Source organism: Leptodactylus fuscus, chromosome 11 (genome assembly GCF_031893055.1).
Source record: "Leptodactylus fuscus isolate aLepFus1 chromosome 11, aLepFus1.hap2, whole genome shotgun sequence".
Taxonomy (NCBI): domain Eukaryota; kingdom Metazoa; phylum Chordata; class Amphibia; order Anura; family Leptodactylidae; genus Leptodactylus; species Leptodactylus fuscus.
This window is the reverse complement of record NC_134275.1, coordinates 85,309,025-85,333,920: the sequence shown is the minus strand read 5'-3', so window position 1 is coordinate 85,333,920 and position 24,896 is coordinate 85,309,025. Positions and strand designations below refer to the sequence as shown.

General features: G+C 47.0%; 1 protein-coding gene across 2 annotated transcripts in view; it reads left to right on the top strand.

Annotated features, from left to right (window-relative positions):
* The window catches only part of LOC142185012 (homeobox protein meis3), a 35,683-nt gene that overhangs the window by 8,722 nt on the left and 2,065 nt on the right, over positions 1-24,896 (top strand). Inside the window, exons 3-12 of one of the 2 annotated variants that reach the window (XM_075260223.1) lie at positions 708-855; positions 2,967-3,017; positions 8,049-8,099; positions 12,749-12,898; positions 15,452-15,563; positions 19,426-19,571; positions 22,852-22,928; positions 23,719-23,777; positions 23,866-23,955; positions 24,476-24,564. In XM_075260223.1, the coding sequence (XP_075116324.1) occupies positions 708-855; positions 2,967-3,017; positions 8,049-8,099; positions 12,749-12,898; positions 15,452-15,563; positions 19,426-19,571; positions 22,852-22,928; positions 23,719-23,777; positions 23,866-23,955; positions 24,476-24,534 (943 nt within the window). In that variant the 3' untranslated portion in view covers positions 24,535-24,564. The remainder of the gene's footprint in view (positions 1-707; positions 856-2,966; positions 3,018-8,048; positions 8,100-12,748; positions 12,899-15,451; positions 15,564-19,425; positions 19,572-22,851; positions 22,929-23,718; positions 23,778-23,865; positions 23,956-24,475; positions 24,565-24,896) is intronic. The other variant, XM_075260222.1, reaches the window with a different exon arrangement.

The following is a 24,896-nucleotide window of genomic DNA, read 5'->3' as shown; positions in this document are numbered from 1 at the left end:
ATAGGAGGTGACATATATATATATATATATATATATATATATATATATATATATATATATATATATATGTTACTTTGTGCCGGTTTCTGATTCTGAAGGTCATATATTAGTGATTTTCCAGACGTCCAGGCCCACCCCGAGCCCCTCAGGTTGGCAGCTTGTCCCTGTATTCTGTATGATTAGACCTGGAGGGCATACAGGGGGTCAGCTCTCCCTAATCTCATGTCCCTGTGATGTCACAGAGCCCCTGTATATGATATAAGAACTGCTATATAGATCCTGATCCCAAGAGCTTGCACTCTATGTAGGACTCTGACTTATCCCTAATTTAATAAAGACCTGATTTTCAGACGGGAATTTCTCTTGTTAAAGTAGTGAGAGCGAGTCAGTATGTAACACAATCCCACCCACAGCCCGTCTATAAATATACAGACACGTGTGTGCGGCTATAAATACATACGTGGCCCAGTATACAGTGTATATACAAACAAGCGTATATGTGTCACCCCAGCATCGCCTATCATGGGCAGAGGCGCGACTTGTATACCCGCTGTGGTGATATCTCACGCCGGCTTCCATGTTACATTTTCGTTTTGCGTAGATTGTAAGCTCTTGAGGCAGTAGCTGGTTGGCTGTATATCATGTCATGTTACTGTGCCCCACGTGACGACTTGACGCGTAACTGTCTCATCTCCCCCTCCTCACAGACACCCCCTGTTCCCCCTGCTGGCGCTGGTGTTTGAGAAGTGCGAGTTGGCTACTTGTTCACCGCGGGATAATTCCGGCTCCTTCCCAGGGGGGGACGTTTGCTCCTCGGATTCATTCAACGAAGACATTGCTGTATTTGCCAAACAGGTCAGTGTGATTTGCAGAGAGGGGCCGCTGACGGTTTCTCAGATGTGGCGGCTTTTATCAGGGGGCTCGATCTGCGGGGAAGGTGGATTTAATTATCACAACGCAGAACATGACAACGTACGAAGAGCAGGCGGCCGGGGAGCCGTGTGTCTGCAACGGCCGGCCCTTCTCATAGCAGTCCCACGTCTAGGGGAGCCCCCGAATTCTGAGGGGACCCGATCAATGTAGGAAGGCTAAGGGGTATATAAAACTGCCTAAGGCCACACACCACAGGAAAAACGCAGCGAATATAATGCCACAAATATCCTGGATTAACGCAGCCGTTTTGGTGATTGTAAACGCAGTATTCTTCTTATTTATTCCTCTGCGTTTCAGCGACGTGTGGGCGAAGACTGAGGCCGTACGTAGTGATTTGCAGCGTAAAAAGTGCGGTGTGAAAAACATAAACCCAAAAATTTGAGGATTTTTTTTTTCACTGTTTTTCATTTTTGCCTCCCCACATAACTGAACTAAAATGAATATCTTGCGTTTTTCAATAACATAGTCTTAAAAAAGTTGTGAGGTCCGCTGCGTTCTTGTTTCAGTACATCGCGACCAATCACATCAGAAAGCGACCAATCACATCACATAGCGACCAATCACATCAGAAAGCGACCAATCACATCACATAGCGACCAATCACATCACATTGCGACCAATAACAGCGCGGCTTTCATTGTTCAGGAGCCGAATAGAAAATGAAAGCTTCTCTCTGATTGGTCGCTACAATGGACCCCAGTATTGGTTTCCCTAACATATGGCCACACTGCTGAAAACTCGAACAAAACTCATGACGGTAAGCAGTAGCACTCCAGTAAGGAACTACAAGTCCCAGAATGCCGTGCATTGTAGCCCAGAAGAGCTGGAAAGCTTTGGATATGTTCACACATGGTGCCAGTAAACTACTAAGAAAGTCCACATAATAGTCATTGGCCATTAGTAGTGTTGAGCGAGTCGTATTCGAGCGAATACCTCGCCGCCATAGGAATGCGTGTAAGCGGCCGATCACCAAGGGGTTAAGCGCACCGAATATTCAATGCGTTTAACCCCTTGGTGTTCGGCCGCTTACACGCATTCCTATGGGAGCGAGTTATTCGATCGGATACTACTCGCTCAACACTAGTCATTAGGGTTTACTTTTTTACATAAACAGCGCCACTTTTGTCCATAGGCTGTGTCTGGTATTGCAGTTCACCTAAATGGGGACGAGCTCTAACACCAGTTTCATCCACCTGACAATAGTGACGCCGCTCCTTTGTTTTCCAAGAAATTACCAGTCGCTTCTTAGTTGTATCTGGTTCTGGGAAAGCTGAGTGACAACTATTACGGACAGGGGCTGTCACACTGCTTTGTTAGAGCCTTGTACAAGATGTCTGCCTACATATCAACTGATTGGGAAATGTACTTTGCCATTCAGGGGTCTAGGAAAGCTGGGTGCTGTAACGTCAGTAACAGATACAACAGTAACACACTTCTTGGATATTGTCCTCGATTAGACCCTAAAATTAGATACAGAGAGTGGAGGTGCCCATGTCGATGAATCTGGTGAGACGTTCCTGGCCCAGTCGCGGCTGCTGGCATATGTGCGGCAGCACCGTAATTAGAAGTGTGACTATAATGACTAATAATGAGCGAGGCTGTGAACGAGACGCCGGCGGCACGTGGGAGCGCTCTGCTTGGCATCGGGATAGGAAGGGTTAATTTCTGAAATCTCATTTCTACGCAGTAAAAAATTATGCGGCGGAGAAAAAAAAAAAATCAATGGAAAACACTTAAAAAGCCCCAATCACAGGTTGTTCCCCGCTACAAATGTTGGTGTTTTTGAAGTTGGGCGTCAGAATAAAATCTCGATATCAGAGCGCTGATGTTTTATGGATGGTGAAAGGGAAAAGGTTTAGGACATAAAAGTGAGCAGGCGGCGGCGGAGGCTTCTCCAGGGAGCAAGATCAACAGTTTAATAGATTATTGGAGATTAAAACGCAAAGTTTATCTGGAATAAGACTAGAGGGGGGAAGGGGGAGAAGTCAGCGCGGACCCCCCGTCTGATAATAACCTCTGCTTTATGTCTCCAGGTCAGAACAGAAAAACCTCTATTCTCATCCAACCCGGAGCTGGACAATCTGGTAGGTTGTGTGGAAACAAATCGTATTGATCTGTCGCAATATGGATTGTAAGGGAGCGAGCGGCCTGTGTATATAACCTGTGCAGAGACTCGGGGCTCATTCACACTGTGTATATAACCTGTGCAGAGACTCGGGGCTCATTCACACTGTGTATATAACCTGTGCAGAGACTCGGGGCTCATTCACACTGTGTATATAACCTGTGCAGAGACTCGGGGCTCATTCACACTGTGTATATAACCTGTGCAGAGACTCGGGGCTCATTCACACTGTGTATATAACCTGTGCAGAGACTCGGGGCTCATTCACACTGTGTATATAACCTGTGCAGAGACTCGGGGCTTATTCACACTGTGTATATAACCCGTGCAGAGACTCGGGGCTCATTCACACTGTGTATATAACCTGTGCAGAGACTCGGGGCTCATTCACACTGTGTATATGACCCGTGCAGAGACTCGGGGCTCATTCACACTGTGTATATGACCTGTGCAGAGACTCGGGGCTCATTCACACTGTGTATATGACCTGTGCAGAGACTCGCGGCTCATTCATACTGTGTATATAACCCGTGCAGAGACTCGGGGCTCATTCATACTGTGTATATAACCTGTGCAGAGACTCGGGGCTCATTCACACTGTGTATATAACCTGTGCAGAGACTTAGAGCTCATTCACACTGTGTATATAACCTGTGCAGAGACTTGGAGCTCATTCACACTGTGTATATAACCTGTGCAGAGACTCGGGGCTCATTCACACTGTGTATATAACCCGTGCAGAGACTCGGGGCTCATTCACACTGTGTATATGACCTGTGCAGAGACTCGGGGCTCATTCACACTGTGTATATAACCTGTGCAGAGACTCGGGGCTCATTCACACTGTGTATATGACCCGTGCAGAGACTCGGGGCTCATTCACACTGCGTATATGACCTGTGCAGAGACTCGGGGCTCATTCACACTGTGTATATAACCTGTGCAGAGACTCGGGGCTCATTCACACTGTGTATATAACCTGTGCAGAGACTCGCGGCTCATTCACACTGTGTATATAACCTGTGCAGAGACTCGGGGCTCATTCACACTGTGTATATGACCTGTGCAGAGACTCGGGGCTCATTCACACTGTGTATATAACCTGTGCAGAGACTCGGGGCTCATTCACACTGTGTATATAACCTGTGCAGAGACTCGGGGCTCATTCACACTGTGTATATAACCTGTGCAGAGACTCGGGGCTTATTCACACTGTGTATATGACCTGTGCAGAGACTCGGGGCTCATTCACACTGTGTATATAACCCATGCAGAGACTCAGGGCTCATTCACACTGTGTATATGACCTGTGCAGAGACTCGGGGCTCATTCACACTGTGTATATGACCTGTGCAGAGACTCGGGGCTCATTCACACTGTGTATATGACCTGTGCAGAGACTCGGGGCTCATTCACACTGTGTATATAACCTGTGCAGAGACTCGCGGCTCATTCACACTGTGTATATAACCTGTGCAGAGACTCGGGGCTCATTCACACTGTGTATATAACCTGTGCAGAGACTCGGGGCTCATTCACACTGTGTATATGACCCGTGCAGAGACTCGGGGCTCATTCACACTGTGTATATAACCTGTGCAGAGACTCGGGGCTCATTCACACTGTGTATATAACCTGTGCAGAGACTCGCGGCTCATTCACACTGTGTATATAACCTGTGCAGAGACTCGGGGCTCATTCACACTGTGTATATGACCTGTGCAGAGACTCGGGGCTCATTCACACTGTGTATATGACCTGTGCAGAGACTCGGGGCTCATTCACACTGTGTATATAACCTGTGCAGAGACTCGCGGCTCATTCACACTGTGTATATAACCTGTGCAGAGACTCGGGGCTCATTCACACTGTGTATATGACCTGTGCAGAGACTCGGGGCTCATTCACACTGTGTATATAACCTGTGCAGAGACTCGGGGCTCATTCACACTGTGTATATAACCTGTGCAGAGACTCGCGGCTCATTCACACTGTGTATATGACCTGTGCAGAGACTCGGGGCTCATTCACACTGTGTATATGACCTGTGCAGAGACTCGGGGCTCATTCACACTGTGTATATAACCTGTGCAGAGACTCGGGGCTCATTCACACTGTGTATATGACCTGTGCAGAGACTCGGGGCTCATTCACACTGTGTATATAAACTGTGCAGAGACTCGGGGCTCATTCACACTGTGTATATGACCTGTGCAGAGACTCGGGGCTCATTCACACTGTGTATATAACCCGTGCAGAGACTCGGGGCTCATTCACACTGTGTATATAAACTGTGCAGAGACTCGGGGCTCATTCACACTGTGTATATAACCTGTGCAGAGACTCGGGGCTCATTCACACTGTGTATATGACCTGTGCAGAGACTCGGGGCTCATTCACACTGTGTATATGACCTGTGCAGAGACTCGGGGCTCATTCACACTGTGTATATGACCTGTGCAGAGACTCGCGGCTCATTCACACTGTGTATATAACCTGTGCAGAGACTCGGGGCTCATTCACACTGTGTATATAACCTGTGCAGAGACTCGGGGCTCATTCACACTGTGTATATAACCCGTGCAGAGACTCGGGGCTCATTCACACTGTGTATATGACCTGTGCAGAGACTCGCGGCTCATTCACACTGTGTATATAACCTGTGCAGAGACTCGGGGCTCATTCACACTGTGTATATAACCTGTGCAGAGACTCGGGGCTCATTCACACTGTGTATATGACCTGTGCAGAGACTTGGGGCTCATTCACACTGTGTATATGACCTGTGCAGAGACTCGGGGCTCATTCACATTTGTGTATGAAAAGTGACAAATATGAAGTTTTTTTTATTTTCATGATGTCTTCTTGCAGATTTTTTAATCTATATTTTTGCATTTTTTGTTAAAGGGATTGTGTCACACATTAATCTTCGCCTGTAGGAGTCTGAGATTGGTGGGGTCTGTGCGGCCGCTGGGATTCCCACTTTTCACAGTCCGCAAGTAGTTACCAGTCCGACAAGAGACTGGTTCTGTGGGGATTGTTTTGTGCTTTAGGCCGGGGCGATTTCTCTGCTGCGGGAAAAATCGCGGCATTGTACAGTGCAAGCAAAGGGGATGGGATTCATGCGAATCCCATGCCCACTTTGCGGAAAAAAACGCAGTGCGGACACGCTGCGATTTGTAAAGCCATTGCAGCTTTGCAAATTGCAGCATGTCAATTATATCTACGGAAACGCCGGCGACTTTCCTTTAGATATAATGTTAAAAGAAAGTCCGCGGAGGAAAACTCTGAACTTTCTCTTCAAAGCGCTGCGGAAAGAACCACAATGCGATCACGCCGCGGTTCTTTCTGCGCTGCGATTACGGCCCGTGGAGGAAAACTCTGCGGACTTTCTGTGAAAAGTGGAAGAAAAAAAATGTGATGCATTTCGGTTGCAGTTTATCGGCTGCGGCTCGGTACGCGGGGCCTTATCCTCACTTGGCTTCTGTTCAGCACAGGCAGGGAAATACTCACATGTCCGAAAAGCGCAGCAGCATGTTTATTTTACTTGCTGAAAAGCTGTGTTTTTTCCCCAGTGCACTTCTATGAGATGGGGAAGGTAACAATGAAAAATGCAGTTTAAAAACACAAAACTTTTTGCTGCATTTACTTTCTGTTGTGTTTTTTCCGCAGTGTATTTTTCGCTGCATTTCCGCGATGTGACCTCATTCTAAAACTATTTTTACATATTGCCAATTTTTGCATTTATTTGAAAAAAAAAACAACGTGGAATTAATACAACATAATCCATAATACACAAGTGTGAATGAGCCCTTATTACAAGCGTCTTTACTGAAAAGCGTCACAGTCTAAGGATCCATTCACACGGAGTAAACGCGCGCTCAATTTAGCAAAATACACGTGTAAAAATAAGACTCCCATTGACTTAAATGACATTTTCCGCGTGTATTTTGACGTGTTTATTACACGTGTAAAAAAAAATGTCATTGAAGTCAATGGGAGTCTTATTTTTACACGTATACTTTGCTAAATTGAGCACGCGTTTACTCCGTGTGAATGAACCCTAAGGCCAGGGCCCCACTGGCCGGAAACGCCGCGATTTGGCCATGGTGGAAATACTGTGGTAAAAATCGCGGCATTTTACAGTACTTGCAAAGTGGATGGAATTCATGCGACTCTCATGCCCACTTTGCGGGAAAAAGTCGCAGCACGGACACGCTATGATCTCCAAAACCGTTGCGGTTTTGGAAATCGCAGCATGTCAATTATACCTACGGAAACGCCGGCGGCTTTCCCATAGATATAATTGTAACAGAAAGTCCGCAGAGGAAAACTTAGTGAACTTTCTGTTGAAAGCGCTGCGGGAATAACCACAATGCGATCACGCCGCGGTTCTCCCCGCAGCACTTTAGCGCTGCGTTTGCGCCCAGTGGGGCCTTAGCCTAAATCTTCCCAACCTCAGATGGCCGATAAAAGATAATAGATTCTTTTCCACAACTTGTCCAGGGAATCTGTGGCCACTTGGTCTCTCTGGGGTTGTGGGCTGGTTGTAACCTGATGGAAACGATGTGGCTTTGCTTCCTGTCCCATGTACACAGGGAGTTACCCGCTCTATGGGGGCTCACCTTACTATAGCATACAAGCAACTCAAGGGTTGGGTGTTGGGTATAGTCAGAACCAGCCCTGGACCCTACATATGGCGTCTAAAAACCCCAGTGAAAGTAAATGTTCACAGAGTCCCTTTAAATACTGTGCAACCATTTTACTAACACAAAGTGCAAGCTCTTGGGACCACTGAATTTTTAGATATATATTTTACTATCACAGTAGATCTCCACCATAGGCTCCTATTTTTTATGAAGGGCCTTGGAGGCTCTTTGTATTGCAAGTGCTTATTGGTATAGCCCATGCTTGTTGCAGAACTACAATTCCCAGCATGCACCTTGAATTAAAATTGGATAGTGATTCTGATCTAATTTTTTTTTTCTAGATGATCCAAGCAATCCAGGTTTTAAGATTTCACCTGTTAGAGCTAGAAAAGGTAAGTCACACAATGTAAAGCTTTATTTCTTTGGTCGGGGTGCTCCTATAACACCCCCCAGTAGTCGAGCAGGGGGAGGGGAGCCATCACTCTAGCGCAGAATTAGTCTACTGTGTCTGTGCTTAGATGGATATGCATTGAGTTCGATACCAGGGCCTTCAGCAAGATTCTGCCGGTTTAGTGACCTTTACCTGCCCATGGTCGGGCATTGCCATGACATCACGGCTGCACAATAAAATACACATTGTGCTCCTATCCGCTAGATTGTGAGCTCTGTAGGTCAGCCTATAGTATAGCACCTGCTAAAGCCTCACTAGCTCAGTGTATACTGCAAGGGTTGTACGTAAACACATTAAGGTCCATTGGATATTTAGGTCAACTGCTAAACAGTGCATGTAGTTTTCTGTCTATTTTACACGGATGGATGCGAGGTGCAGTAATGAGCTGTGCATGTAAAGATGAGGAGACACCAGGGCGTGCTGTGCGTGCCTGCAGGCAGGAAAAGGTTAATTGTACAGTCCAAAAAAAAAAAAAAAAAAAACCCACTCCACCCCCCCCCCACCTCCTCCCATATGGAGAATCCCATCAGCCTTTGGATGAGCTCGGTTGGCACATACCACTTGGAGGAGCCAGGGAGGGGGCTGGAGATGAAAGGCGCTACTTCAGAACTGCCCCTCTGGTTTGATAAGCTAATGAGCTCATTAAAGGATACAAGAGGCGCTGGTGGTTCCTAACCAGATAATCCTCTTGTTAATGTGGTAATTAACCCTTTGATTCCCTCTGCTGGCCTGCTGGGAATCAAGAAGGATTAAAGAAACAGGCCTGGGGGGGGGGAGGTTTGAAGATGCGGGAGGTAAGAGCTGTGCCTTTAAAAAAGAAAAGGGCCAGCCCCTTAACGGTTCACCTCCCAGCCAGGTTACCTGTTGGCACAAACAGAGCCTTTCAGAAATCCCAGTCCGCCTTTTGCAGTCAGAAAGCTGAGTGTATTGTCGGAGGCCGAGGCCTGGGCGTTGGAGAGGCTGTGAGGGCTTCTTGTGATCGGCTTCACTTCTTGCATTGTGGTGGAAGATACCATTTTGGTTCAGAGACAATGGGCTCCTCTGACCACCAGGATATATAGAGTGAGCCTAGCGGTGTTGGGTTGTCAGCCCATCAGAGGACTGGTCATCATATAGATCTTACCTTCTCTGGCCACAAGTCGTGTATAGCCGATCCTAGCCGTGGAGTAGTAATCCTGGATGGCCAAATCGGGGTTTACCAGGGGTATCTTCTTATGGGTGGACATAGGAGACCGAACCCTAAAAATCCTCTGTTCCTAATGGCCACAGACTGGGCCCTACAGGCAGCTGCATTTAGTCCTGAGGTTTCGAGGACAGACTGATGTCTCATGAATAGTCTTTCGTGTCCATCTGTATCCTGGATGTCATAACTTTTAGGCTGAGGCCCCACATTGAGGAAACACAGATTTTTTTGCTGCAGTTTTTATGACCCAAAGTCGAAACTGGTTACAAAAGGAATGGAAAGTAGAAAGTTTGTTCTTAGATATTTCCCCTCTGCTAAATCTAGTCCTGGCTCTGGCTCCAAAAATACAGCACAATCTGCAACAAAAAAGCAACTTTTTTCGCAACGTGGGGCCTCAGCCTAAAGGGGTTTTCAAGTTCCCAGGTGTTGTTATTTTGTGGTGATGACCTATCCAGCCAATAGGTCATCAGTATCTGATCTGTGGGGGTCCAACACCCTGCACCGATTGACTGATCCATCTGCCTCCAAAACCTACTGCGCAGGAAGGGGCCAGAAACAGCTCTACTCCTATTCATGTTATAAGCCGCCAGATTCACCTCTACACCCCAGACCCACCGCTACACCCCAGATTCACCGCTACACCCCAGATTCACCGCTACACCCCAGACTCACCTCTACACCCTAGACTCACTGCTACACCCCAGACTCACCTCTACACCCCAGACTCACCTCTATACCCTAGACTCACCTCTACACCCCAGACTCACCTCTACACCCCAGACTCACCTCTATACCCTAGACTCACCTCTACACCCTAGACTCACCGCTATGCCCCAGACTCACCGCTATGCCCCAGACTCACCGCTATACCCCAGAATCACCTCTATACCCCAGACCCACCGCTACACCCCAGACTCACTGCTACGCCCCAGACTTACCGCTATACCCTAGACTTACCTCTATACCCCAGACTCATCGCTATACCCCAGACTTACCGCTATACCCTAGACTCACCTCTATACCCCAGACTCATCGCTATACCCCAGACTCACCTCTACACCCTAGACTCATCGCTATACCCCAGACTCATCGCTATACCCCAGACTCACCTCTACACCCCAGACTCACCGCTATACCCCAGACTTACTGCTACACCCCAGACTCACCTCTACACCCCAGACTCACCTCTATAGTCCAGACTTACCGCTACACCCCAGACTCATCGCTATGCCCTAGACTCACCGCTATGCCCCAGACTCACCTCTATACCCCAGATTCGCCTCTACACCCCAGTCTCACCGCTATACCCTAGACCAGGTGTAGGGAACGTACAGCTCTCTAGCTGTTGTAAAACTACAACTCCCAGCATGCATACTTGCTCTACTGTTCTTGGAACTCCCATGGAAGTGAATGGAGCATGATGGGAGTTGTAGTTTCACAGCAGCTGGAGAGCCGCAGGTTCCCTACCCCTGCCCTAGACTCACCGCTATACCGTGGACAGGGCTCTAATTCTGTGCCTATTACTTGAATAGGAGGATTATTGCCCCACGTCTTTTCACTGGGTGGTTTTCAGGATTTATGCATTGATTGCCTATCCTTAGGATAGATCATAAATATGCAATTGTGGGGGGCCGACATCTGGGACCCCCACTGATCAGTTGATTGAAGAGACCACAGTGTTCAGGGAATCAATGCAACATCACTTGTATGGGACTGAGCTGCTGCTTTACTATGTGACTGAGCGTGACGTCATCCGCACAGGGATGAGGATACAGCTCTGTGTGACTGGCAATGTATGTAAAGTTCTGCAGAATAGGTTGGTACTATATAACTTGGTGCTTCCGACTCCAACTCCATCCTTTGCAGTCGTTTCCAGCACCTGGAGGCAGCCATAAGAGCTGTTTGGACCCTCACTGATCAGATACTGATGACTGGGGGCCAGAAGCCCCCTTTAATAAACGCTATATACTGTCTATACCTTACAAGCTGTCAATCTTAGGCTCATTTGGCCAGCAACTTTTCTTCTCATGTGCCCTGACTTACCGTATATACTCAAGTATAAGCCAACTCCCCTAATTTTACCACAAAAAACTGTTAAAACTTGTTGACTCGAGTATAAGCCGAGGGGGGAAATGCAGCAGCTACTGGTAATTTTTCAAAAATTAAAATGGTGGGAGTTTTTGGGTGCTGGGGAAGGGGAGGGGGTGTTTTGGTTGTCTGTCTGCCCCTTCCCTGAGCTTGAGGACTGTTTTTTTTTTCCCCTCACTTGGATTCAGCCTGGCTGACTATAGGGGATCTGCAGTGCTCCTATTAACCCCTTCCCGACGGAGCAGGAGCCCTGCAGATCCCCTATAATCAGTAGACCGGGCACTGTCAGACACAGGGAGACCTAATGTGTATGTTTCACAGTCATTTTCTACTTTTATTTGTATTCTAGGGAAAGAAAGGATTTACAACTTTATTTTCTTCTTTTTATTATATTTTTTTTAAAGCTTCTTTTTTTTCCACTATTTTATGGGAGATTCTATTACGCCTGGTCATAGACCCCCCACCCAAAATAAATAAATCAATAAATAAATAATTTATTATTATTTTTTGCTTGACTTGAGTATAAGCCGAGGGGGGCTTTTTCAGCACAAAAACGCGAGTATATACGGTACATATATTTTCAATAGAGAGAGGAGTAGGTCACTGTCAGACACCCCTGGAGGCGGCCAATCACCTGTGAGAACAAAGGATCGAGCATGTCATAAACCAATCGCCTGAGCCTTCTCTTCCCCAACATCAGGACTCCATATTAGATATTAGATGGTCGGCCTGTCCTATTGAAATCATCAAGATCATGCAATACGTACGGCCATTAAATAGAGCTTCACTTGACCAATACAAAACATGGCTCAGTGAATAAGTGCACACAGTGTAACAGTCTGATTTCACAGGATACGTTGTCTGAACTGTATTATTGCTGCAACAATATTGGCTAGTGAAGATTTAGGAGTGATAGGACTACCCCATGGTTATCTATGGTTGTCGTACCTAAAGAGCTGAACCAGATATCATTGGAGAAATCCGCCATGTATCTGGCCTGCTGGACAGATAGCTACACGCAGCGTTGTACACGTCATCTTGTGTGTGGTCGTTCTCCATCACCTTAGTTGGGACATGTTGGGACACAGCGGGTCAGGCCTCGTCTCGTCCTCTCGGTTGGTCTCTATCGGCCCGCAGCAGACTGTGAAGTGTCTCTGGAGTGGTGAAATGTTAGCCCTGTTATCCCGCACAAGTCTGTTAAGTGAGGGATTAGCTGACTAGATGAAGAATGTGATCAGACCATTTAACCCCGTCATGAAATCCCAAGAGCTCTTGTGGCCGATTATCACTCCATTAAACCATCTTGTGCCTTCTTATAGGTTCACGACCTGTGTGACAATTTCTGCCACCGATATATCACCTGTTTGAAAGGCAAGATGCCCATCGACCTGGTGATCGACGACCGCGACGGTTCCTCCAAATCAGACTTGGAAGATTTCACGGGATCCTGTACGAGTTTATCAGATCAGGTGAGAATGCTGCAGGGGTCGGGAGATCTCCATAAGAGGAAAGGATTCCCTTCCTTTTTTTTTGCTGCTTTTCTTTATTGGGATCCTGTCCTGTTTCGGGAAGGACCTATCACCGAGCGAATATCTGGTCACGTGACTGCAGCCTCATTCATATTCCTGGCATACGCCGTCACTTTATTATGTCACTATATCTGTATCTGTTGTTGTAGGCGCGCTCTGACGCGTCTACATTAAGGTGGGGTGTTGGATAGATCCAGCAGAGGGACACTCCGCTGCATCTTTAATGAGGCACATCCTAGGACTGTTAATTGTTGGTTATGCTCCCCCCCCCCAGATAACAACCGTCTACCCAGCGCTTTCTCGCCTCCTTCTTTACAAACTAATGCAGGCGATGCATTTGCCTATAGCTGGACTGATGCATTTTTAATATTCCTTCAGGCTACAGAGCAGGCCGGGCACAGAGCGAGGCCTCGCACTCAGTGCACTAATTCCAAATTCCAAGCAGCAGCCTATTGTGTGCTTGTCACCCCGTGCGCGCCATCCGCACCTAACCCCTTCCTCACCACAGGCTGCACAGTCTGTGTCCATCAGGCTCATGACACCTCCTGTCTCTAGTGGGCGCTCACTTTATAGACGGCCTAATATCGAGCAGATCTTCAGTGCTGAATCAAATCCGATTTATTTTTTTGGTAATATTTGCTGTTCCTATTGAGATCCTTGTACAAGGGGCGTTGCAGAAAGTGACAAGGCAAAATTAAATCCAAGACTGCGTGGCCGAAGACGATCAGTCCATCACTCCAGGTTCATTCTTGGCAAACCTCTGATATTGCTGGGGTAGATCACTGCTAGTCAGGATGTGTAATAAGACATGGCGGTCGTTCCCATGAGATATGAGGTCAACTTGGACCATTTTTAGAAGACATTTATTCCAATGCGTCTGTTCACATTGCTGTTTTTATGACGGTTGTTTGAATGAACAAATAGGACATAGCCTAATTTTGTCTGTTTTCATTGACCCCTTATGACTCTGGTCTTTGAGGGATCCGTTAAAACAAAAGGTTGCCCTACAGACGCAGAAGGGTTTCTGTTTTTCGCGGCCGTCGTCTTCCGTGTATAACCTTAGTAAGCCGCTCTAAGTTCTGGCTCATGGAAAGAGGAGTCCTGATGTCCTAATGGGGCATAAAAGCGGCTTTTCAGAGACCGTTCCTTTAATAAATGCTGATAATTATTTGGGATTTGTTTAGCTCAGGCTGTTCTGCCCCTAGTGGCCCCTAGAGCTATTTATTTTCCAAATGACCTTTTCACCCTCCTACCGCCCTTGGAATTGTGTTTATGATATATAGGAATTTTCTGAATCTGGACTGCTTTGCCTTTAAGTGATTGTATCTCAGATTTGTCAGCCTACTTCCCTTTAATTATGATGTGCCGCCTGTTACTGCTCTTATTGTTGGGCACGGTTCAGATATGTTATAGCGTCAGGACCCTCACATCGGAGGCCATCTTGCCTTTGCATAGTGGCTTGTATCCCCAGGCCCCTGCTGTTCATGTTGTGTTATTGCACACGCTAGACAAGGAAAACGAATGCAAATGTGACATTTTTGCGGGCACCGGGGGCTATATTGTGCATCATGGCTGATTTTCCTTGACTGAGGGACACATGCATTGGTGTAGAGAGTGACCTGGGAAATATGGCATTGACATTTGTACGCTGCCCTTGGAAGGACTGACCTATTAGTTATTAGCCCACTCTGATGTTAAGGGGGACTGACCCAGAAAACATGGTCCAAGGAAAGAATAACCCATGAAACCAGTCCGTGTCACCCGCCTCATAAAAGGGTCTGACCCTTTGGGTTACTTCTTAAGAATTTGGGAGCATTTTCTTCATTTTGCAGATGGAGAGAATGGGAGGAATTAGCAATGTAAAGACCCCTGTGCCTGTACTTCATTTACATGGCATGTCTGAATCCAGGCCTCCTGCAGACCTTAAACAAAACTCTCCCTGCCTTGTGTTCCCTGGAGGTCACAGCGCCCGCCTGCTCCCTCTTTAACCCTTATGTCCCACTTGCAGCCCCCAGGTTAATCAGGACAGGGGTAAAGGGTCGCGGGTTTTGCTGTATCCAAATCTTCACAGCTGGAACCTAAAACTCTGTGATCACCTGGAAGTGAGGGCCAACGACACAGAGCGGAGCTGGACTGGAGCCTTAAGGCAGCGAGCTCTTTGAATGTGGGATTAAAGGGTCAATAAGGGTCAGTTCAGCTCCCAGAGGGGGTGTATGTACAAATGAAAACGACCCCTCACATCCCAAGCAGCAGATTTCCTTTCATCCTTCTCTTATCTCCCCGGTGTTGAGTTTTCTAAAAGCTCCGACAAAAGAGACCATAGAAAATTGAGTTCACTCTGTAACGCCCGCGAGTTCCTTTATGGCTTTGCTTGTTATTGAGCCCTCTTGGTTACCGGGTCCTGCTGAAACCTCTTATAGATAATAGAGGTAATTGGGCCGCCCCTATCATTTTAAAGTGTATAATCTTTGTGCTTTTATGTCTCTTATACAGAACAACTCCTGGATCCGAGATCACGATGAAACAGGCTCCACCCACTCGGGGACGCCGGGTCCGTCCAGTGGAGGGTTGGCGTCGCAGAGCGGGGATAACTCCAGTGAACAAGGTAAAGACAATGTCACGTGTGATGGTTAAAGGGGTTGTCGGGCTCTGTATACGGCTGTTTAGCGGCTTCAACGAAACGCTTTCTGACCTCTCCTGGTCTGCAGTTTACAGGCTCACGGGCTGTTTGTACCAGGTGACTCCTTCAGCCAATCACAGGCCTCGTCACAAATATTCACAGCTGTCATGCGGCGTTTATCTGCTGTCGACAATAATGAGACTGTATGGGGATGACGTTTGGTACGACTACCGATGATCCATGTAAAGACTTAGCTATACAGGTGAATACGAGCAAACCTGTGTCAATGGGTCCTAGTGAAGTAAATTGTAATGTGCAAAAGTTTTAGACAGGTGAGGCAAGAATAACGTCATGTAAGAATAGTTTACTTTTGAGAATGAAGAAAAAGTGAATGGAAGTCCCATCAATATTCAGTGACCTTTTCCCTTTGGAGGAGGAGCCTGGAAGTGATGATCCGGCCCCCGCAGAGCCCTGATCTCATCATCGACCAGTCTGTCTGGGATGACATGAAGAGACAGATGGATTGGATCAAGCAACACCCACAGAAGATCTGTGCTTGGTTATCCAAGATGGCGGCGGGAACAACCTCCCTGCCCAGTTCTGCCAAAAACTGTCTGCAAGTACCGAGAAGAACCGATGGAGGGCAAAGGGTAAAGGTCACACCAAATATTGATGGGATTTGCATTTCTATTTTAGAATAAAGGATGAAACTTGCCTCAAACTTTTGCAGGATACTGTACATACTGGGATCCTATTCCCATTGTCAGCTTGTAGGAACAGTAGGGGAAAAAACCATTGACGGGTTCCTTTTGGGATCATATTCCATATCCTGTGGTTTGCAGCATCTCGGGAATCTGTTCACTTTAGGAGAAGGGTTTACAAGAAGCCAGAGATCCTGGAGCTGGGGGTGGGCATCAGGCCTGGCCACGGACAATTGGGGAAAGCCAGCTGCATTTTTGAGTTGGTCATGAAGGCATTTCAGTGTTTACTTCTAGATCAGGATGACTGATATGGTAATTAGGGTCGGGATTCCAGCACTGCGCCTGGATGGAGTAGAATGGGAAGTGCCTGAGTGAGGGGCCACAGAGAGGTAGAGGCTGCAGGCTGACCCTGAGGGATGGCCGGGATAAGACGCTCCCCGCTTCTTCATGGTTACACGTAGTCCCGACATCTCACTACGTATCTATCTTATTATTGGACATGTATGTCTTGGCGCTCCTGTAAGTGAAATCACAGCTCGCTTCTTTCCTTGTGCTATATCCAGGCCCCTTCTCTCGTTGCACCTCCCACCCCTTTGCTCTCCAACTTCAAGGTCATCAGATAACTGTGCTGAGCACTTCTGTGCCTTAGCCGGCTGCTGAAGAAGTTTTTTTTTTTTTTTCCTTTCCATCTGTGTGCGACCTCTCATTCATAAATCTCAGCACCCCCCTCCTCATGGCCCAACACGACACCCCCCTTCCGCCCTCCTCTTCTTCTTCTTCATGCTGCTGCACTGTGTGTCTGCTTCATTGACTCACAGCGAGGGTTGCTATAAAGCCACAGGGAGTGTTGGTTAATCACAGAATAATCCTAAGGGGGGGCCCTGTATACGGCCCCCAGATCTGCGCTCTCTCGCTCTCCCCCACCCTCTTCCAGTCGCTCCTTGCAGTATGTAAACTGGATTAGTGTAAAATAAACAAGTCAAGCAGACGTGCGCTGGCTGTTCCATAAACCGCAGACCTCGCCAGATCTGTACGTGTGCACGGCCATGATATGAGGAACTAATACCAATGGCAGATATCAATACCCCCCAAAGATTGCACCTATGTGAGGCCTGGTGACGGTAACCGTCTACATTAGATTATGTCCTGAAGGACAGTCGTGATTGCGGCGATCGTGCGGACACGGCGGATTATCTGGGGCTGTTCGCTATATAATTATAGAGTAGTAATGGCTCCAATTATCTGTTGATCAGGACAGATTGAGTTATCTCGAGTCCTCTATCGACTCTGATTCAATGAAGCGGGAGGCAGAATGGCTTTGTATAAACCTAAGATTGGAGCTGATTAGATTATATAGGATGCTGACAGATCTCTGGTTGGGGCTCAGATCTGGATAATGATCCGCTAGTTAAGGGTCTGTTCACATTTCATTTTACGTTACTTTCAGCCAATGCGTTGGAAATGTTCTCAGTGACTATAGGCCCCTAGCGTCCAGTGTAGGCAATGGGGCGTCCTTTTGGCATATTGCAAAGTCAATACGTGTAGGTCGATAGTCACACGAAGGTGACGGCCATTTTGAAATCACGTTGACTTTAGTAATTTAGGGTCCTTGAGGGATCTGCGGAAACAGGTCCAAGACGAATGCAAAATGGCTGTGAAAAAACTCTTTTGTGGGTGTCCCTCTCGACGGTCATGTGGATATGACTTAGTGTATCATTGTAAAAAACATATAAAATGACCACATATACCTCTCCATGTCTACACAGTGCCATACATCCAAGGTATATATCAAGAAATACCCCCAACATGCAAAAACACCCTAGAACAGGGCAAGACTGGTCACCTCTATAGGGTAGGACTTAGATGTCTAGTCATTCCCTGTGTTCCCGCATAGTCCTGACCTCCGGTGTCACTTGCTTGGGAAACAGTAAAATGAACGCCCCATTATATCCCTACCTCAGATGACCCCCAACTCACATTAGACTGCCCTCCTCCGTAGAAGAAGCCTTTGTTCTTGGTCTTCATAACTTTATGAAAATTCATCAGCCGATGATTTTGCATATGGAAACAGAAAGGATAGCGGGGCGTTGGGGAGGGAAGCAATACTGTGTAACACAGGGCAGAGCAGACGCAGGCTCTGATGCATAATTTACTTCCCCTCCAGGCAAGCTTTTAAGCCTCTCTTTTGCCGCAGGTTATAGGAGCTGAGCAGCTGTTATATGGTCCCCCCTGTCCTCCTCCTCTCTGATTTATGTTTAAGAGACAGGAGAGATTGTGAGTGCAGGGCCGGGCCGAAGAAGAGCTCACCGGGTCCACAAAACGAGACCGGGAGAAGGAAGCTGGCCCCAAAACGGGCACCTTAATCCTCGATCATCGACTTCACCGTGTGGAATCCTTCCTATGAAATAGGGTGACCAGTCAGAAACTGGGCCATATAAGGCGACATAATGAGGGCGGCAAGTGATGTTACTGAGGGAGATCTTCCTACATAGTGGAAAATTTCCTTGGAATGGATGTGAACCTTCTACTCAGGGGGCCAAGCGGGGCAGATGTCTTATAACAAAGTATCCAGACATCTGCCCGTCCGTGTCCGCCCTTGGGCATAGACTCTGTCCTATAAAATATAGCCAGTGCTGTATAGATGTAACCTTATAGAACTTGTGCAAGATTTATTATTATTTGTCATTTTGGGGATTTTTTTTTTTACATATTATTTGCACACGTGACACCGTGCATGTACCTGGAGTAGTCATGTGCATCTGTCTGCCATCAGTCTTGTCAAAGGACAAGGGCTTAAGGATGTCTTATGGGGATGGGGTAAAGGATTCACACTCATGGGGAAAACATCCTCAATTTATTATGGCCGGGTCAGTCAGTAGCATCCGACGACAACCTGGTTCATGCAGTCGACATTACCGACAGCCCGGCGCCAGCATGAGATGCAAATTCGCAGGGTGATGAAATGACTCAATGTCCGTGCCACTGGTCACCCTACATGTGGAAGCCAGGACAGCATCGCCCCTTCCCTTTCCACATGAGTGTTGAGGTCCTAGGTGTATGGAAAATATGGAAATGCAGGTGAGAATGAGGGTGAAATGACAAGACCCGGTATAATAACCTATTCTTTTTGGTTTCTGTCCCTTCAGGTGACTGTCTAGACAACAGTGTGGCCTCACCCAGCACAGGAGACGACGACGAATTAGACAGGGACAAAAAGAGGAACAAGAAAAGGGGCATCTTCCCTAAAGTCGCCACAAACATCATGAGGGCGTGGCTCTTCCAGCACCTTTCAGTAAGTACCTCTAAGATAGTCATTGAGGATCGGTTGTAGATTTGGGGATATGAAGATCTGGAGCTGGATGGACATGGCGATGGCTCCTATTTATTGTAATGAACTTCTCATCGCTTCACCATAACGTTGTAAGGTGTATAACTGGTGACCTAAGCTCAGATTCTTGTAGCATTAGGCTGCGTTTACGTTGGTCAGACCTATACATTGGGAGTATTGCCCTGTATATATGTCTGACATATGCCACAGTATAGGCGTACGGCGCATGCGTCGCCCACAGCCTCCCATGCTAAAATGTATATGACGTGTATATGTCTGGGGAATGTGTTGTATATAACGTGAGTCTACAGATTGCCATCTAACAAACACTACATTACCCTTCCAGTTATGGCCGGCAGGAATGTGTCGTTATTTATGGCCATCAGGGAGGGAAATTCATCTATAGGCTCCTTTGTACTACTATATACTTGTCTACATGTATAGCGTCCATGTGTCACAGGCCCCATATACACGACTAGGTGATATCCGTTACTATAAATTTGCAGTCATTTTTATTCCCCCATGCACACAACATCATTTTTCAGGTCCCTCTGCGGCCATAAGACTGAGCCACCAAATATAGGGCACGTCCTATTCCTGTCCATTTTTGCAGCTCGGCCTCTCTGTTCTATGGATACCGTCCACGTGTCGCCTCTTCTGATTTCCACAGACCCACACGTGACTACGGGTCCATGGAAATGTTTGATTGTACATGGGTCCATCTAATTATTATTTTTTTTTCTTTTATTATGTCCCAGTTGCCTCTTATCCTGATCTGTAACCCTTTATATTATTCTTCTTCTGATTTAACCCTTGCTTGATTACAACCAAGACCTTCCCTATCCCCCCCCCCCCATTCCCAATTCCCCGCTCCTTCATAGTGGATATTAACAATGCAGACCCAATTAAAAATTACTAAAGTGCAGCATAAAAGCTCCGAATCTCTGCTGTAACTACCCATGAAGTCAGCCCCGGGCAAAATCTCAGCTCGCGGAGTGCACAGAAACAATTAGTCAGAACAGAGCCGGTCCCTGCCTAGTTAAACAAAGCAGAGTTAATGAACGCTGACCAATTAGTTACTAATTGACGAAGCTATAAACCTATTAGAAGCTGGTAAACGGGTAATCAATTCTAGGTAATTACCCTGAACCTGCTTAGCGGCAGGCACCGGGGAGACACAGTCGGCTGCTGAGAATCTCTGGCTGACGGGGATCGAGCCTCGCGCACACTTTATGCTCCTGCCATTGGCAGCTCTTCAAAAAAATTGTCAAGACTCATAAAAATACAGGTAGTCATTTCTGGGCCGATGGTACCTGTGTCATGCAGAGGCTGAAGGTAAATTCAGGCTTCAGGCTAACCAAACTGTAACGCATTATAGGTTCCCATATGACTAGTCAGAACAGAAAGTAACGCTATGGAGGGTTCATAGAAGATGGTCTGACTTTTGGTTGTTATAATGGGCCCTTACAAAACCCTCTCAGGGGTGAACAGTATGGCCATAAAGGGGAACGATCGTGTTCTGTACATGGAGCTGTTGTCATTTAGGGTGGCTTTGGGTATCAGCTACTGCCCTTGTCCAAAGATATGAGGATATGACTTATTGCTCTCGATATTGGTGTGTCCACCAAAATCTTCCCATTGTATCCAATGTGTCCAATAGAGATGAACGAGTAGTATTCAATCGAATACCTCGCCGCCATAGGTATTCGTGTAATCAGCCGAACACCAAGGGGTTAAACACATTGAATACTACTCGCTCATCTCTAGTGTCCAACTGTATATACAGTCACATGTCACTTATATTAGGGATTGAGGGTGATTTATCAAGACCAGGGTTCTCCATGCCAGTCTTGATAATCCCTGCCCCTGTACGGTTAATGAAGTGCACCCCTTGTCACAAATTAGGCACACCCTCTGTAGAAGTCTAACCCCTCTCCTTGCCGGCATAGATTTCTGGTATCATTTACATCAGGAAATTTTCCAACATCGTTCCCTCTATGAGAAAAGTGGCATGAGACATAAAACCTAAAAAGTTGCAAAGATTGTGACCATTTATGGTGCACAAGTCATCCCCTTACCAGATGTCCCTATGCAGATTAATGTATTTGACTATGCTACTTTTTTGGCGTCTGATGGTTAAATGGGTGCCCTGCCCCCTCCCACATGCCAACTGCTGCAAGTGCAACCGCGGGGCTTACCTCTGGTTGGCCTGTCAGACTGGTTGGAGATGCAGAAGATCCCCACCCACCTTTCCATTGATCTGTTGCTGGTATTGAATATATTTGTGTTTTTAAGTGTGTATTATTTTTAGGACTTTACTCCCCTAATCCGGATTTCTACTTATAATTGCAAAACTGGTAAAAAAAAATTTCCGTGAGATTATTCGCTTGTTTTCCAGGCGCATCTTGTCTCGAGCTCTCGATGCAGGAAACGTGTTGTGTTCTTCACCATTTACCAGAGACGTAAATAAACAAGACTCTGTCCAAAAGCCAAAAAGTTTGTTACACCACAAATATTTGTGAATTATCAAAACCCCGGCCCGGTAACCCTTAACGACCATTTAGATCCCTGTGTTCCCCCCACCTCTCCGCTTTCATTCGGCCAAGCTTTTTTGGCCTAGCGTCTGTCTCGGCCTGAACTCGGGCCCTTCATCTGTCACTAAGCTGTCAAGCCAAGGTCTCTGTTTGACTGCAACCTAAGACCCCCAACCTCATCCATCATTGCCGACCTTGACAGGTCCATGGAGCTTTTTTTGTCATTTTAAGGCCTCCTAATCAAGCAGAGGGCCAGTCACACATTTCCTGGGTCCCTGGAAAAGAAAGCTCTGCTTGTGTGAGTCCCATCTGTCCTAGATCTAGGAAGGATACCATGAAAAAATAGCCCAAACACCCCCCACCCCCTCCCCTTAACAAACCAGATGGTCCCACGTTTTATTAGAAGATCCTTGGATTGTCTTCCAATTCATCAGTGGAAGGTCTTATGGACAAGCCGTGCTTTAATAAACTGGTTAATTTGCCCTTTGCACACAATACATATGGAAGAGAAATCCATGTTTTAGGACAGAAGGTTTGTAGGATCTCTTGTCTGACAACATCCTTGACCTTTTTGATCAAAGAGAAGACCAGCGACGATCTCTGTGGTATTACGTCGGGGTACATACAGGTTTCAGATTCATTTTAATGTAAATTTTTAGTATTTAAAATTCATCAAAATCCTTAAATGTTTCTCTTCTTACCCCTTAAAGCACCCGTATCCCTCAGAAGAACAAAAGAAACAGCTGGCGCAGGACACAGGGCTTACGATACTACAGGTCAACAACTGGTAAGAAACTTCTAGATTTCACCACGAAACTTGTATAGAACATACAACGGAAGTGGAACCAAGCAGCCATATTGGGAGTAACCCAGACTTAGGATGGAAGAACAGTGGCCCCAGTGGTCAGTCCTCCATCACACAGTCAAATGCCCCTGCAGTGACCTCACATTATATAATGGCCCCTCAGACATTAACCAGACCTTCCCAAGTGGCCCCCCAGAAATTATATTATAATGTCCCCCTCCAGTTGCGCTCACAGTATAATGTCCCCCTCCAGTTGCCCCCACAGTATAACGTCCCCCTCCAGTTGCGCTCACAGTATAATGTCCCCCTCCAGTTGCCCCCACAGTATAATGTCCCCCTTCAGCTGTCCCCACAGTATAATGCCCTCCCTCCAGTTGCCCCCACAGTATAATGTCCCCCTCCAGTTTCCCCCACAGTATAATGTCCCCCTTCAGCTGTCCCCACAGTATAATGCCCTCCCTCCAGTTGCCCCCACAGTATAATGTCCCCCTCCAGTTGCGCTCACAGTATAATGTCCCCCTCCAGTTGCCCCCACAGTATAATGTCCCCCTCCAGTTGCCCCCACAGTATAATGTCCCCCTCCAGTTGCCCCCACAGTATAATGTCCCCCTCCAGTTGCCTCCATTATAATGGAACAAAGGAGAAAATAACCCAAATACTCAGCTGTTCCCACAAATCCTGGCGGCAGGGGTCGGGGCAGGGAGCAATTATTCCCATCTTGACACCAGTTTGCAGCTAAAGATCTGAATTTCTTATTTCCATTCAATTCCAGGTTTATTAATGCAAGAAGACGGATCGTCCAGCCGATGATTGACCAGTCAAATCGAACAGGTAAAGGCGGCGCCTCCTGTTCTACAATGTCATGTCATTGACACCCTTGGTTTAGTGTCTAAAGCTATGGTCTTCTCTCTACGTACAGGTCAAGGTGGCGCCCCCTATAGTCCAGACGGTCAGAACATTGGGGGATATGTTATGGATGGCCAACAACACATGGGAATTCGCCCTCCAGGTGAGCATCACTGCAGTGCAATTGGGTACCCATATGGGAATCTTTCTAGCTAGTGGGGGGCACACAGCTAGGGTCAGTGTAATCTTGCCTGATCATTGGGATGGATTTTGGCAGCGTTGAGTCCTACAAGAATGAATCATGATAACCTATTATTTAGGAACCTGAGGTTCTCCAGCTGTTGTGAATCCACAGCCACCATCAGCCTACCCTTGCAGGCTAGGAGTTGTAGTCCCCTTAGGTAGTAACAGACATAAATGTTCTGCATAGAAACCTATCTATGGAAACTTCCAGAATTCCCATTGATATAAGCTTAATGTGGGTCTTACGAGATTTGGGGGGGGGGGGGGGGGTAAGAAATGATGCATGGACCACCTCGGTGTCCATGCCATGTGCTGACTGCTGGAGATGGTTATAGTAGCCTATCAGTCTGTACATGGGGTAGGCCAGGTGGCACACTGCATGCGGGCGCTGGTGGTACCACAGTGGTCTTCTTGTGGTCTTAGTTGCCTGTCTTCCCTAGGAGCGATGGGAGGATTAGGCATGGCCGTAGGTATGGAGGGGCAGTGGCACTACATGTAACCCCCCTGCCATCTTTCTGGTACTAGGGATGTAAGTAAATATTTATATATATACATATACATTTGTCTTTTGACCTGAAAGGGGGAGGGTTGGGTGCCTGTCAATCACAATATCCCCACCCACTTTATCATCGTAAGCACATGTCACCCCTGTCATGTAACGAGTGAGTGATAACACATGTCACATGCATGACCATCACTGCATGTGTGTTACTGGGGTAGGGGGTGAATGAAATGGCGGCGTACTCTACAGCTGTTTCGAAACCATAAGACCCAGCATGGCATGAAAGTCAGAGCTTGCTGGAACTTGTAGTTTCATCAACAGTTGGGCAGTCACAGGTTGCCGTCCATCGATATTGTACG